At 41.8% G+C, this 15028-nt stretch overlaps 1 protein-coding gene across 2 annotated transcripts; it reads left to right on the top strand.

Moving 5' to 3' along the window:
* Positions 1-46: 46 nt before the first annotated feature.
* Positions 47-13799, top strand: IRAK4 (interleukin 1 receptor associated kinase 4). Of its 2 annotated transcripts, XM_035128047.3 has the most exons (12): positions 47-172; positions 1720-1892; positions 3200-3345; positions 4373-4552; positions 5354-5514; positions 6393-6457; positions 6635-6749; positions 8142-8251; positions 8674-8857; positions 9133-9195; positions 9783-9941; positions 10038-13799. In XM_035128047.3, the coding sequence occupies exons 2-12, from the start codon at positions 1729-1731 to the stop codon at positions 10071-10073; spliced, it is 1383 nt and encodes a 460-aa protein (XP_034983938.1). In that variant the 5' UTR covers positions 47-172; positions 1720-1728; the 3' UTR covers positions 10074-13799. The 2 variants fall into 2 exon arrangements, with proteins under 2 accessions (XP_034983938.1, XP_034983936.2); XM_035128045.3 differs by having other exon boundaries at positions 9783-10205.
* The last annotated feature ends 1229 nt before the right edge of the window (positions 13800-15028 follow it).

Below are 15028 nucleotides of genomic sequence, written 5' to 3' on the forward strand. Positions count from 1 at the left end.
CGCACAACTCCGAAGGCGAGATGGGCGGGGCTTGCTTCAAAGGAAGCGAGAGCGGTGGAAGTTCCCGGGTGACGTCGGTGAGCGGGGCGGGGGAAGGCGCGCGTCTGTATCTCCGGGTTCAGAAGCAGAGTCCTCGTTCGGCGGGGAAGGGGCTTTGGCGGGCGCTCGGAGGGTGAGAGCTAGCTTGTTTTCTCGCTTTCCTCTTTCTTTTTTCTGAAGCGGTGCTGGGCTTATTTGTTGTTTGTTTTAAAAAATAGTTTTTATTCAGTTTTACATTTTTATATTCAATACTTATCACAGAAAAAAGATAGAGAGAAAAAACAAATGCTCAGCTACCCACCCCCCTCCCCTGAGTTTCCTCAACTTCCTCCTCTGGTTCTTTAAATATTTGTTTCTTCTGCTTATTCTACCTTAATTTGTAATCTTTTAGCTAAATATTATTGCATTTATATCATTTTTATACCCTATTTTCCAAATAACATATTACATTTTATTATTTACCCAGTTGTTACCTCTTAGCCTTTATACTTGTTTTCTTAATTGTAAGTGTTTAGTCAAACCCTTCAGCTCTCTATATTGGACAAACAGGCCAAACCCTACGACAAAGGATAAATGGACATAAATCTGACATCAGAATCACAAGACAGAGAAACCAGTAGGAGAACACTTCAATCTCCCATGACATTCTATACAAGATCTCAAAGTAGCTGTCTTATTACAAAAGAATTTCAGAAATAAACTGGAAATAGAAGTTGCTGAACTGCAACTAATCACCAAACTTAAAACCATGGAGAGACCTGGTCTGAATAGAGACATTGGATTCTTATCTCATTATACATGATAAAGCTATCTTTAGCCATCTCACCCCTTGCTTTTTCCTGTAAGACCAATTGTGGTCATTAACAGTCATCAATGGGTTTCCACACCTGTCAGTCAATCACCCATTCCCACCATCCTTCTGAATAATACCCCTCCCCACCCTCTCACTACCGGTATATATAAGGGCCTGGTGACTTCTGTTTCAGTGTATCTGAAGAAGTGTGCATGCACACGAAAGCTCATACCAATGACAAACTTAGTTGGTCTCTAAGGTGCTACTGGAAGGATTTTTTTTATTTTAGTCAAACCATGCAAGTGAGTCTGCTTCTTTACAGTGTTTCTGTATATAGGTGCATAATATATGGTTCCCATTCTTTTTTAAGGTCTCTGTTGTCTTTATGTGCTGCTGGGCTTATTTGGGTCAGGTGCAATGCAGGATAACTACCACTGTTTGGGTCTCTGTCAGCTATGAACTCTCACTTCAGGACACTGATCCGGAAACATCCAAAAATAAAAATAGGAACCTTCCTCATTCTGCCCTCTCCTCACAACTTGCGCACAGGAAATGTTTTCTCACAATGCACCACAATTTGGTAATGCCTGCTTTCTACCACCTCTGCCCCCTTTGCCTGTCATACTGCACACTTCCACAGGCTAGTTTATTATGGATGTGTGCACATCTAAAGCAGTATCTCCCAAACTTGGGCCTCCAGCTGTTTCTGGACTAAAGTAGCTGAGAAGTTGTTTGAGGGAGAAGAGTGCAATTTCATTGTCATAGGTGCCCACGGAAGTTTGACATAAATTTGTGGGTTTTAAACCCCCATGAAAACTGTACCATGCTGCCCGCTTTACCTCTTCAGATAAGTCGTATTTGAAAGCAATCTCTTTCACATTTGTTAGGAATCGGAGATGAGCGACTGCCCTATAACGCCTTCAATGTGTGTGCGTTGCCTTGGCTATGGCATGATGAGGCAACTGGCTGATTTTATTGATCCGCAGGATGGATGGAAAAAATTAGCAGCAGATATAAAAGATCCCTCTGGTGCAAACATATACAGCCAATTGCACATAAGGTAGTGTACTGGTGCCAAGGGGTGTGTGTGCTTTTTTATCCTTCTCTTGCAAAGCTAAGTAGGGTTTCGAATTGGATGGGGGACCTTGTGTTGAGATTCCTGCATTGCAGGGGGGTTGGACTAGATGATCCTTGAGGTTCCTTCCAACTCTGCAAGTTCTGTGATTGTATGGGTGTTGTCTTTTCACATGGGAAGTTTTAATATGTGATATTGTATACTTTGCTGTTGGCATACAGTATTTAGATTTTCTAACCCACCAGAATTTGATTCAAGTGTCTATCAAGAGGGCCATTTTAGGGAGGGAAAGCTCCATTTGTGTAGCTTGTTCCAACTCATTAAAAAATATTAGATATTCCACATAAGGACAGATTAATATAGCTAAAGAAAACAATCTGTCCATATATGATATCTAATACTTTAAGGAACCATTCCCTAGTAGTTATGATTGATAGGTGGGGTATAAATAATAAATTATTATTATTATTATTATTATTATTATTATTATTATTATTATTATAGATGCTTCTGGCATTGAAGAATAACAATTCTAGCTGCTGTTGGAATATTTCCCATCAAGTTTTTGCATTCTTTGTTTCATATATCTTTTGCTACAATTTAGCATCATTATTACATCACATCTTAAACTGATACTTGGTATATGTTATTTGTATAGCTTGAACCCAATAACTTTGACAGCTTACTTGATGGAATATGTAACCATCATCTTTTAAGGGCGGCACCCTCACTGTAGTTAGAATTTTTCCTTGCAGTCACAGCTGAGTTAACAATGTGGTGGCCCTGTTCATCCCATATACTGTCAGACATCCTTTTGGATGTTAGACACATTAATTCATTAAAAGCTGGATGCTCTATCAACTGAGCTGCCTAGCTATCTATCACAAGCTTGCACCAAAGCAATATTTGAGATGGAATATATAATGCAAGCTACATTGCTGTTGACATACAGTGTTACCTCTGGTTAAGAACTTAATTCGTTCCGGAGGTCTGTTCTTAACCTGAAACTGTTCTTAACCTGAAGCACCACTTTAGCTAATGGGGCCTCCTGCTGCCACCGTGCCGCCAGAGCACAATTTCTGTTCTCATCCTGAAGCAAAGTTCTTAACCTGAGGTACTGTTTCTGGGTTAGCGGAGTCTGTAACCTGAAGCGTTTGTAACCTGATGTTTTTGTAACCTGAGGTACCACTGTATTAGCTTTTGAACTTTGTGGCTAAAAAAAATATATTCTGCGTATCTTTTTTTGCAATCTTTTTTTTCAAAAATAATTTGATTTACTTCTTTTTTTAAAGGCGTTTTGAAGCATTAAAACAAGTAGGAAAGAGCCCCACTTGTGAATTGCTTTTTGACTGGGGGACACAAAATTGCACTGTTAGTGATCTAGTAGACTTGCTGATCAGGAATCACTTCTTCGCTCCAGCCAAACTTTTGCTTCCAGGTAATTTTGGCCTTCACGGTGTCTCTGGCACGTATTCAAAGGGGAGGTATGGTGGTGTTCTTATTTCTTTTAAATGGTGGCTTTTAATAATTGTCTTTCAGGTGAGCATCTTTTCATGTAGCCATTTATGAAATCCTTAATTTGGTTATTAGCCAAGAAAGATGTATAAAGCACTCCTCTTTTCTGAAAAGGATCTTCAACTCGTGTTAGAGCAGTGGTCAGGAGGAACTAACTATGGTAGAAATCCAAGTAGGCCTGTAGCTGCACCAGAAACAGAGTTGGAGCTATGGATATGTAGCACCACCAGAAAACTATGTTAAAAACCTGACAAATGTATATCCCACGTATTTATATCATGCAAGCCTCATTGTGATGACTTGGCCCTGAAAGGCATTCTAAAATACGTTGAATCATGCCACAAACTTGGTCTCCTTGTACTCCTGCAATGCAAGGTTTTTCTGGGATATTCCAACTTTTTACATATTAACATAACCCTAGATTGTTTCACACGAGCAACCACCACAAAGGGAAGGCACTTTATATTGATGCACAACATTATTGCTGCAGGTGGAGCTGGCACATTGTGTATTGCCCTCCTTACTAGTCCATAACTCAGTGTTTCTCAACCTTTTTTGGGCAAAGGCACACTTGTTTCATGAAAAAAATCACGAGGCACACCACCATTAGAAAATGTTTAAAAAATTAACTCTGTGCCTATATTGACTATATATAAAGTAATTCTCCCACGGCACACCAGGCAACATCTCGCGGCACACTACCGGTAGTGTGCCGCGGAACAGTGGTTGAGAAACACTGCCATAACTGATACAGAAATGGGATTCTGTGTTTGATTTGGTGATGTCTCTATGCCCCAAAGTGTGAACAGATGCAACCTTAAGACATTGTGGAGATAAAGGAGTCCAGTGCACTATTAAGCCATGACTGTTCTGTTTGTTGGTACAGGACAGCTTTCGGCAACCTGTTTCCCACCTAAAACCTGTTTTGACTGCTTTGTGTTTTATGGCAGATTCCACGAGGACAACAGACACTACAGTGCCCTTATCTTTACAAGAAACTACCTGTCTGAATGAAAAAGAAAATCAAGTAGCACCTGTATCGCCTCTCTTGGTTCCAGATAAAGGGTGCCAAACTTCAGTTTCTTGCAGCCCAATTGCAAAAGAGACTTGCTTGTATCTTAATGATTCAGGTAGGCAATTATTCCTACCTGTTTTCTCCCCACCTTCCTTTGCTAACCAACCTATTAGCTTAAAGATATCTTTACTCATGGCCAGTGAGGTTGGGTGGCAAATTGCTCCCCCCCTTCCGGAAAAGTTTTTGTTTCAGAAGCAAATTAGAAGCAGCGAGCAGAAGCCAGTTGCAAATTCAGTGTTTGGCAAACATAGCAGTTTTCAGGTGTTTATCTTTTGTTTACTAAATACAAGTAAAACAAACACATTAATCTAGATCACTCTCTGGGGCATCAGAAATTGTTCCAGTGTGAGCAGAAGAGCTTCCAATTTTTTAAAAAAACTTCCAGAAAACTGGTTGATGCTTGTGGCTAGCGAGTTGCAAACTTTTTTCAGGGGTGGAAAACTGTTTTTTCTATCAAAGACCACATATCCCTGGGGCTAATCTGTTTGGGGCTGCATGCTGATAGCAGGTGGGGTACCTGTGCTCTCTCTGCTACTTTCTTTGCCCCATATTTCTCCCTTGTTTCTACCTGCGTGAAAACAGGCTGAGCGTTTCGTGAAGCCCTGAGTCACAGATTGCTCTCCTTTGGACTTATATAGCCTTGCATAAGAATAGCTAACCGATCTTCATCTTGCTTTCTCTCCATCTTTTGCTGGCATCTCCTGAAAGGGAAAGGCAAATCTCTGTAAGGTAAACAAATCATGGCAAGATTTGTGGTGCTGGGATTTGAAATCTAAAAAAAAAAAACCCTGCTGGGTTCCCCCCCCCAATAAAAAAATCGAATTTGACATCTCCACTCACGCTTCTTCTCTTTCAGTATTGCAGAGCTTTTCGTTTGATAAACTGAAAAGTCTTACAAATAACTTTGATGATCGAACTGTGTCAGCTGGTGGCAACAAGATTGGCGAAGGAGGTTTTGGAATCGTGTACAAAGGATGCATTAATGGCAGAACAGTGGCAGTGAAAAAACTTACTTCTGTAGGTTTCCTGTTACTATGTATATCAACATTTGCACTGTGAATGATCTTTTCTCTCTTTCTCTCTCTCTCTCAAAGTGTAAGCGAAGTTGAGGCATGAAAATGGCCAGAAAACCATGCGATGAAATACCCTATATAGTTTGGGGAAAAGGTGTGCCACAAGTGACAGCCAGAATGGACGCACATATAACATTTAAGAGCAGAGCAGAGGGAGTATTGCAAATTTGGGGGCTTTTAATCTTATGTATTTTTTGTAATAAATCCAATAAAGAATAATATTTTACTGTGAAATCCTACTCACAAGCAAGCCCTATTGAATTCAGTGGGGTTTACTCATATGCAATCTAAACATGCCCCTTCGTGTGAACTTGTTGTTATCCCTTGCACCCTAGAGTATTTTTCTTTTCTTTTTTGGCCCCTTTCTGCCCTGGGCTCATTTGGGAGGAAGGTGCGAGATAGAAATAGGATAGTAAATAAATATTGAATAAAACAGGTGATGGTGGAATAGCTCCCATCAAACTCTAGATCCTTGAGGGTGGGGAGATTGTGTGTGTATTCCCCCACCCCACCCCACCCCCCACCCCCATTGTGGCTCCCTGCTTGTGGAATTCTCCCACCAATGAGTTGGCTTCTAGGCTGCTTGTTAACAAATACAAAGATGCTAATGAGTTCTATTGATGCACCTCATTTAATATCTCTGAGCAATACCTAGAAGATACAGGAAAACCTTGAGGGCCTGGCTCTGGAAACCACCCTATTTGCCACTGTTAAGTACAAACCTTTCATTATGTGATTTGCTTAGAACTAGTCTGCTTCCCATTAACCTCCCTCCCTTCAGTTTCTGAGTGTCCCATTAATTTATTTTAAATGTCATTATAGGTGACCGATGTAAGTATCGAAGACCTGAAAAAGCAGTTTGAACAAGAAATCAGTATTATGGCAGAGTAAGTCGTGAGCAGTCCCCCCCCCATACATTGGCATCAAATAAACTTACGTAGTTTGTGTGACTGAGATTGTTGATCAAGATTATGTCTAGGTTCATTGGAGCCCTCTTATTCCTAACCTTTCAAGTAAATACGAAAACCCAGACTAACAAGGCCGTTTATTTATTTTTGTCACAGATGTCAGCACGAGAACCTAGTAGAATTGCTTGGATTCTCAAATGACTCCGATCAGCCTTGCCTAGTTTATGATTATATGCCTAATGGCTCATTGCTTGACAGACTAGCTTGCCTGGTAAGTGAAATACTTGCTTATTGTCGGCGGTGCCCCTTTGAAACTGCTAAACTGAGGGGGGGGGACTGAAATATCTGGAGTTTATTGTAGATGTGAAATATCTGATTACAAGGACCTCTTTCCCTTGCAGGCCTCTCCTATTGATTGTGATGATGGATATCTCTGAATGTGTAAAGATATGTGTGTACAGAGATACCTTTTAATGCAGTAGCAAGGGCAGCCTTTGTAGACAGAAGCTCCATGTACGGTATAAACTGGAGCACATGATATTTCACATTTTGCAAAGCTGGTTACTTGAAACAAGAACATCAGGCAAATATTCTTTGGTGGCATCGATTGGTTTTCCTCTTATCACTGTGTATATCACTGGTATCATGCCAGTCATCTTTTCATTGTTTACTTTGGCACAATATTATTCCATTGGGGGGGGGGGATCAGCTTCATTTTCTTAAGAAGGCTATGGTGTTAGCTTTAAAGAGGAAAACTTTGTCTTCTGTGTTTTGTTTTGGTCTGGTTTGGATAGTTTTATACTGCATTGGGTTCAGGGTTACGTGAATGAACCTGCTTGGGCTTATTCACTTCCTTCTCATCTGAGATGGCCACAGTGAACTAAGGAGGACTCTGGTCAATTCAAACCATGGTTTGTTGAACAAAACCATGGCTCAGTGAACCATAGTGCTAATTAGTCTGGTCACAATTGTAGTTTATTTAACACAAACCTTGAAAGCTTCCAATTTCCTTCCAGCAGTACTGAACGAGGATGAGAGCGGGCGGGGCATGGGAGCCCCATTAGGCTCCTTCATGTCATAGATGGATACAAAGGACCTGGAGATGAATGTGATATTCTTCTTCTTTGTTGATCACTCATAGCTGAGTAGTATTGTCTTCCATGAACATGGTCTTAACAGTGAGTCTGTAAGTGACTGTGAAAGTCAATTCTGGATTCACACGACCATCCACAGTGGGGACATAGGCTTCTGGGTGGGAGTTGATCACGTTGTGGATTTGCCAAGCGTGCCTTCATCTTAGCATGTTTCTCCCTTTCATCCTGAGTGTGAGCATCTTCAAAGCCCATGACACCTTTGGTAAAGGCTGTTCTCCAACAGGAGCACTCGCAGGCCAGAGTTTCTCAGTTGTTGGTGTTTATACTACATTTTTTTAAGATTTGCCTTGAGAGAGTCTTTGAATCTCTTTTGTTGACCATCAGCATTACGCTTTCCATTTTTAAGTTCAGAATAGAGTGGGTTTTTTGGAAGACAATAATCAGGCATCTGAACAACATGACCAGTCCATTGAAGTTGATGTTGAAGAATCATTGCTTCGACACTTCAATATTCTAGGCCTCTCTGCCTATAAATATTGACACACTTCCACTTTCCACTTGTTTTTAAGGATGACACAGCACCAATTCCTTGGGAAACAAGATGTAAGATTGCTTATGGGGCATCCAATGCAATTTGTTTTTTACATGAAAATAACCACATTCACCGGGATGTTAAAAGGTAAAATATAAAAAACTAATTATTGCACTAAGGACAGATATTTCCATCTTTGTTTTGTCACTATTCCTCAAACATGCTTTTTAAATTGAAAAAAAAAAACCAAAAACATTTATGGTGGTTTGTGAAAAGGGCAATATTTATGTTCTTTGTTTTTCTTGACACTGAATAGAAGAAGGCAACAGTGTAAATATAATTGTTGCTGGGTGTGTGATTGTTTAGTAGAGAAAAGAGTTTTGGGTGTGGCCATAATTCTTTCTTATCCCGCAAACTACAAGCATGGAATAACAATTAAACACGCAGCATTAGCCAAAAGAACAGCTCCCACCTTCCTTTTCATTTGATTATTGTAGCACCATCTCCTTGAGAAGGGGTGTTGAAGAACCTAACAGAATTCAGTGCCTTTTTTGTTTTATGTTTTTCAGTGCAAATATTTTACTCACTGAGAACTTTGTGGCGAAACTTTCTGACTTCGGACTTGCAAGGGCTTCAGTAAGGTTGACGCACACTATCCTAACAGACAGAATAGTGGGGACAGCAGCCTACATGGCCCCAGAAGCTTTGCGTGGGGAGATAACCCCAAAATCTGATATCTTCAGCTTTGGTGTGGTGAGTGAAAAAACACCGGAAAGTTATTTGGAAGCTAATATATATGAGAGTAGTGCTATTAATATGTGCAAGGCTAGTAGTCTGATAATAGGCAGGTTCAGCAAAGGGAGCATCAGCTGCATTGGGATCAATTGTTGAAGGAAGGCATAGCAACCCTTTCTTTAAAATCTTTCCTTACACAAGGTTTTTCATTGAGTGGTTCGTGCACTGGTTTCTGATTCATGACATGCATTTCACTTTTTTTTGTTCTTGTTTTCTGATTATCTTTCTTTTAGGTGTTACTTGAAATAATAACTGGACTTACTCCTGTGGATGAAAACCGGGACCCCCAATTATTGGTAACTACTTCTTCTAGAAATACGTTTAGAATAAATACACATTGCATTTTTCAGCAAACGAGAAGTTAGCTGCTGTGTCAAGCCTCTTGAAGAGTCTACAGCGTCAAAAGACCATGACTAGGTTAAAACAAGAATTCTAGCAGGAGTTGACATTGACTAGAATGTTAGTGAATCTACCACCATTGTCTTCTTGTAATTAAAGCGTGTTACCACTTTAGCATGAGCATGCAACTAGAGCCAAGGACTACATGTTGGGATCTCTGTAACTAAAGTAATGTTGCACTGGGGCAAAACACTTGTGTTTTTTTTTCCCAGGAGGGGGATTAAGCAACAGGACAAGAAGCCAGAGTTGGTTACAGAATATGGGCAGCATTCAGATCAAACTGATGGGAGGAGAAATATATAAAGAGGAACCATTGATATGGGGCGGGGCGGGGGATAAAAAGCGACTACCCTCTCTTTCTGTCTTGGCTCCTGTGAATGTGGAAGGGCTAGGGACTTTATGGCTCCTCCTCCCTGGGCTTATCTTCCCTCCCAGCCTTCATAGTCCTGCTCTTCCTCTGATGCTATTTCTGCTTCCCAAACAGCTGTCTATCAAAGAGGAAATTGAAGATGAAGAAAAGACGATTCAAGATTATGTTGATGAAAAGATGAGCAGCTGGAATATTGCATCAATTGAACAGATGTATTCAGTTGCATGCCAGTGTCTGCACGAAAAAAAGAACAGGAGGCCAGATAGTAATACGGTACCAGGATATTTTTATGCCCTTGTCCTTTGTACGGCTTTTGAGAGTGTGTTTACATTTGGCGAGTGTGAATCTATATTTCTGCTTCCCTTGCAGGTCAGACAACAGTTGCAAGACATGCTGGCTGAGTAAGGTCTCTCCTGTGCTGTGACTTAAAAGCAAGTGCGTTGACATACTGAGGCCTTGTGACCACCCTGTTCCCTAAGGTGTAAAAAAAAAAAACACTAGATGCAACACAGGATATTGGTTTGGGATCAAATAAGGCCACAACTTTATTGGTTACAGATGTGAGGTTGGTTCATAGGCATTGGGATCAGCAACTGCACATGTCACTCCCACGCGCTGGGAGTGTTTCTAAGGCTGAAGCTGGGGTGGGGATGCCCTAGGACCTACATCGAATTGGGGTGTCCCCCAAGCGGTTCCCATTGGAGGAGTGGTATGACCCTCACCCCCGCCTGGGCATTGGGCAGGAGCCACTCCTCCTGGATCCTTTAACAGGATACCCTTACCTGTGGAGGGGCAAGCAGAGGCTACAACCTCCCCTCCAACCAATACTAGGTTTACCCAATGCCTATCCGCCCTACGATGTTGTGACGCTTCCTATGAGGTAGGCGAAAACCCAAGTGGCGGTGCCAATTAGCCAAGTGGGGGAAATTCCTGCCCGGCCCTTGAAAATTCAGCCACTGATATTGTCCATAGCAAGGTCGAACCATCCCTGAAAAAGCCTAATCTGAGGGAGGGAAGGTGGGAGGACCAGCACGGCGAGAGAAAGGCTAAAAGGCCCCACCAGCCAGACATTTAAACTTCCCCTGGGTGCAGCACAAAGGGCCACAATTGGTCGGTTGGTCCCACGCCCAGGGGAATGCCTATTAACACCTACCGCCATTGGTCCATTTGGCCTGCGATAGGCTGGTTTTCCAGGGAGGCCCAGAGCCTGCCTGCAAAGCCGCCCACCTGATAAGGGGGCAAACAGACTTAGATGCTAATTTTACATTTGTGTTCCTGTGCCGTTGCTTACAATTTCATAGACTTCTTTAAAAAGGGAATATTATTTTGAGGCCCGGTTACTTTGTCATGGATCTCGGACTGTATAAGGGGGCACCTTTTTGACAACCTTATCTGTATGTTGTTGTCCTTGCAAACTAACCACCATCAAGTCTGCCTTCCTGCAACTTGGAGAGTACCACTGCACTGTAGGTTTGGCTCCTCCTCACTCCGTGGCCATACTCCATAGCAGAAATCCAGGAGTTGGATACATTCCTTAAGCATGTCTGCTGCAAATCTGAATTGTTTCTGAATGAGCAGCTTCCTGTTCTAAGCTTGTGTGTGACATTCCGATAACAAGATGGTGCAAGAACTGCACTATTACATACGTGATCAGCAAGTCTACACTAGCAGTTTCCTGGTTTCCTGTTGGCGTCTGACTAAAACGGCTTAAGAAAGTTGTCTGCAGCCAACTTGTCAATCTTGATTATTTCTCTCTCAAAAACTATAGCTGCTAGAGCCCATCTTCCAGACTTGCCAGTTTGCCTAATCAAAAGTAAATGGAATCAAAGAGGAATTGTGTATACTTGCTGCTTCTGTAATTGATTTCTGAAATAATTAACATATGCAAGCAGCTAATAATAAAAATGAACAACTGGGATGGTCAAACAGCTTAATGCTGGGATGGTACTGTAGCTTTCCCGTCCCCACTTGCAAACTATGTAAAAACAATTGCTGATGATTTTAATTGGGCAACTTATTCCGATTTGTGCCAGATGCAGAAACGAGGCCGTGTGTTTTTAGCAGTTCTACCAATGGCAATTGCAGTCTGAGTTTAAAAGGGAGCAAAGCAAACTTGGTGAGATGAAACAGAATAAGCAAAAGCTGCCTGTAGCACTGGCAAGTAGATCTCTAGGCCGTTCTCCTGTGGAAAAAAGCAGCAGCTAATGAGGCTGCCGTTCACATAGCTCAAGCCATACAGAAGCTAGTGAAACGGGGGGGGGGGGCGTGCCTAGAGCAACAGTTTAGAGAGAGCTAGGAATGCATGGTCCAACACACTCGGCATCCCGTGCCAAGTGAAAAATCCATTTTGTAAGCTGCATAAATGTGCTTGAGCCTTTTCCAACCTTGTTAAGCGGAGGAAGTAGCAACAATACATTGTCTGCTATGAACAATCCAGATTTGTATATACCTGTGCTTCTGGTTCGGGGATTTTTACCAGGCTTGCAAGTGTGCAGGCTATACCGAATTCATGGTCTAAAAGATGTTTTTGAAAAGGCTATGCTAATATTCAGGAAATGATATGCTCCTTGGCAAATTACGTGCTCCAGCTGTGACCTAAACGGCTCAGTTTTCTCATGAAGCCAAAGCCAGTCTTTTTCAAGAAGTGTATTTCACAGTTCTCATGGGAACCATGAAACTCTGAACCTGTTCTGCCACTGTATTTTTGTCAGTATAAAGCCACATAGGCATACAAAGATAACCATAGAGTATGTGAGTGAATTGCCCTCTTTTTCTTTTTTTGCACCATTGTGCCTTCCGAAGAGTGCTAGAGAATCAATCCTGCTTATGATGGCACATCAACTTGGACTATCAAACAACATTTTTGTGCTGTCAAACAACGCTGCTACCCTTTTCTAAGATGAAAAACGCCAAACACACCATGGACATTATATTTTCCTTTTCAGTTCCTGTATTTTCTTTTTCAGTTCTTGTTTCTACTTAATGCATATGATGACTCTGAGATACAGTATATTCATGAGACAGTGACTCGAGAGCCTTTATAAATTCAAAGTAGGTGATGAAAGAATTCATTTATTCAGCCAGAAGATAACATCTAAAAGATGAACATAAGTACCTATAATCAAAATCAGTTTATTCAATACTTTAGTCGAACCGCATATATCTCTTTTTCAAAGCAAGTTTATTCCATAAATTATTTTGCAAAAATTTTCTAAGATATTCACTGCCCATCTCCTAGTATGTTAATATTTAATTAACAGACATTCTACATTGATCAACCCTGATCAATTTCATCCCTGGCATGCTTTCCTAGTAGATTTTGTTTTGGTCTTGTGGCTCATTGATTACAGCATGAAGATAAATCAGGTGAGAAATTACAGGACAGAAACTCAACGTTGCAGTGGGTGAAATGATGCACTTACTGTGCCTTTGTGTGGCCAGGTAAATACATGCAGGCAGTGGAGAACAGCACAGAGAAGAACAGAAGCCTCATAAACAGAACTGCAAGACCTCAAGGAACGACTCTCTCCATATGAACCTACCTGGACCCTGAGATCATCTTCTGAGGCCCTTCTTCATGTGCCTCCTTCACAAGAGGTCCAGTGGGTGGCAACACAAGAACTGGCCTTCTCTGCAGTGGCTTCCTGTTTGTGGAATGCTCCCCCCAAGGAGGTTTGCCTGGTGCCTCCATTATACACCTTATAGGTGGCTAGGCAGAAACATTCCTTTTTATCCAGGTCTTTGGCTGACTAACATCCTATATCCTTTTAAATATGCTTGGGGGAGGGAAGATGTTCGGGTTTTGCTAAATTAGTAGCATGAGAAACCGTCAGATTGCTTCTTCACACAATCAACTCTAGGACAAGCAATTAACATTGGGCAGAAAGCCAAGGTCTACTTCTGCCATAGTAACTGCGCTCTCATTGGTTGAGATCAGCACTGAGACCTGTTATCAGAGAAAGCTAGCACAGTGTGTGGTGTGGTGAGTGTGGTCAGTGTAGGAGGAGAGGTGCTGTATCGGTTGTGTGTGTGTGAGAGAGAGAGGAAAGGATTTACTTTGTTTTTGAGTTCTAAAGTTGTACATAGAAACTCTGGATTTCTTTTATTTTAATAAATCCTGTGTATAGTTTACTCTGCGTCCAGACGTCTAGTCATTTAAGTTACCGCCAGAAGCTTCCGGAAAAACCTGCACAAACTCTGCTGTGTTCAGGCTGAAGTTACACCTGACACTTAAAAACACTAAGAGAAGATTGGGGAGTTATTGTTTTGTTCTTGTTGTGTATTTTTGTCTTGTATTTCTGTGCTGTGAGAGCTACAGATGAAGGGTGGTATACAAATTTAATAAATAATAATAATGTATTTGGGGCCATAGAGGGAAGCGAGTTTTTTCATCGCTGGGCTAGCCTAGAACACATGTCACAAGGGGTAGCGCAGCAGTGAGGAATCTGGGCCCATTTAGACCTGGCATGAAGTGGCGCTGGTATGGATTTGGGGGGCGAGGGCAAAGAGATGATCCTTTTCAGGAGTCAGGATCCACTGGAATGTTGTGCTTGGGAAGTGGTTCTCTTTGTTCCACTGTCACAGTGACAGGAAAGAGGAAAGGCCCTCACCCGACCCCTATCAATTGTGCAGTCAGTTTGACCCACCCCAGTGATAAGACCCTTGGCTATTTTCAGAATAACGTATCCCTAATGGGTAAGTGCGGCCACATTTCATGCACTCCGTGCTCCTGCTAAAACAGCCTCTTAGATTGCTTGAACTACCCTTCTACAGCAGTTTTCTTGTTGCACGAATGCCAACAACGCCTGCTTGTCTTGAGAAGATAACAACTAAGAACAATGTGCTATTTGTCATGGGCTGCAAAAGACAAAAGTATTAGGGTTGGACGTGGGATGCTTAGTTACAAATCATCTCCTTTGTACACCATTTGTTCCATGGAAAAGATTAGCAATATTTGTGCAGTTAAAAGACGTTTGCATAATCTACAGAAATTCACTATGCAAAACCGACTAGTGGTGCATGTGTTAAAATATGCAACAGAAGGCACGTTTCAGATTTCCCCCCATTCTGTTTTACCACAAGGAGCCTACGCCGCTTTTCATTTGTGGCAGTTCCATGTTGCCAAAAGAGCATAGCCGCAATCTCATCGTTCCAGCCAATGCCCTTTTAGGACAGGAAGTGAAGTTCTCAAGTCCTTCTACCACATAGCTGCCAAGTCTCCCATATTCCCTGGGAAACCCCCGTTTTTCTAGCTGTTCCCAGCTGAAAAAACGGGTTTTTTTTTTGTTTTCCCCCGGTTTATTCTGGCGTGACGGCCATTTTGGAACTGGGCGGAGCATGCTCAGAAGCGACTTTTGATG

This window comes from Zootoca vivipara, chromosome 9 (genome assembly GCF_965207765.1).
Source record: "Zootoca vivipara chromosome 9, rZooViv2.hap1.1, whole genome shotgun sequence".
Lineage (NCBI taxonomy): Eukaryota > Metazoa > Chordata > Lepidosauria > Squamata > Lacertidae > Zootoca > Zootoca vivipara.

Coding starts and splice junctions, on each gene's coding strand:
- IRAK4 (XM_035128045.3), top strand. CDS start 1,729: ATGAGCGACTGCCCTATAACGCCTTCAATGTGTGTGCGTTGCCTTGGC. Junction 3,346..4,372: donor AGCCAAACTTTTGCTTCCAG/GTAATTTTGGCC, acceptor GTTTTATGGCAG/ATTCCACGAGGACAACAGAC. Junction 6,458..6,634: donor GAAATCAGTATTATGGCAGA/GTAAGTCGTGAG, acceptor TTTTTGTCACAG/ATGTCAGCACGAGAACCTAG.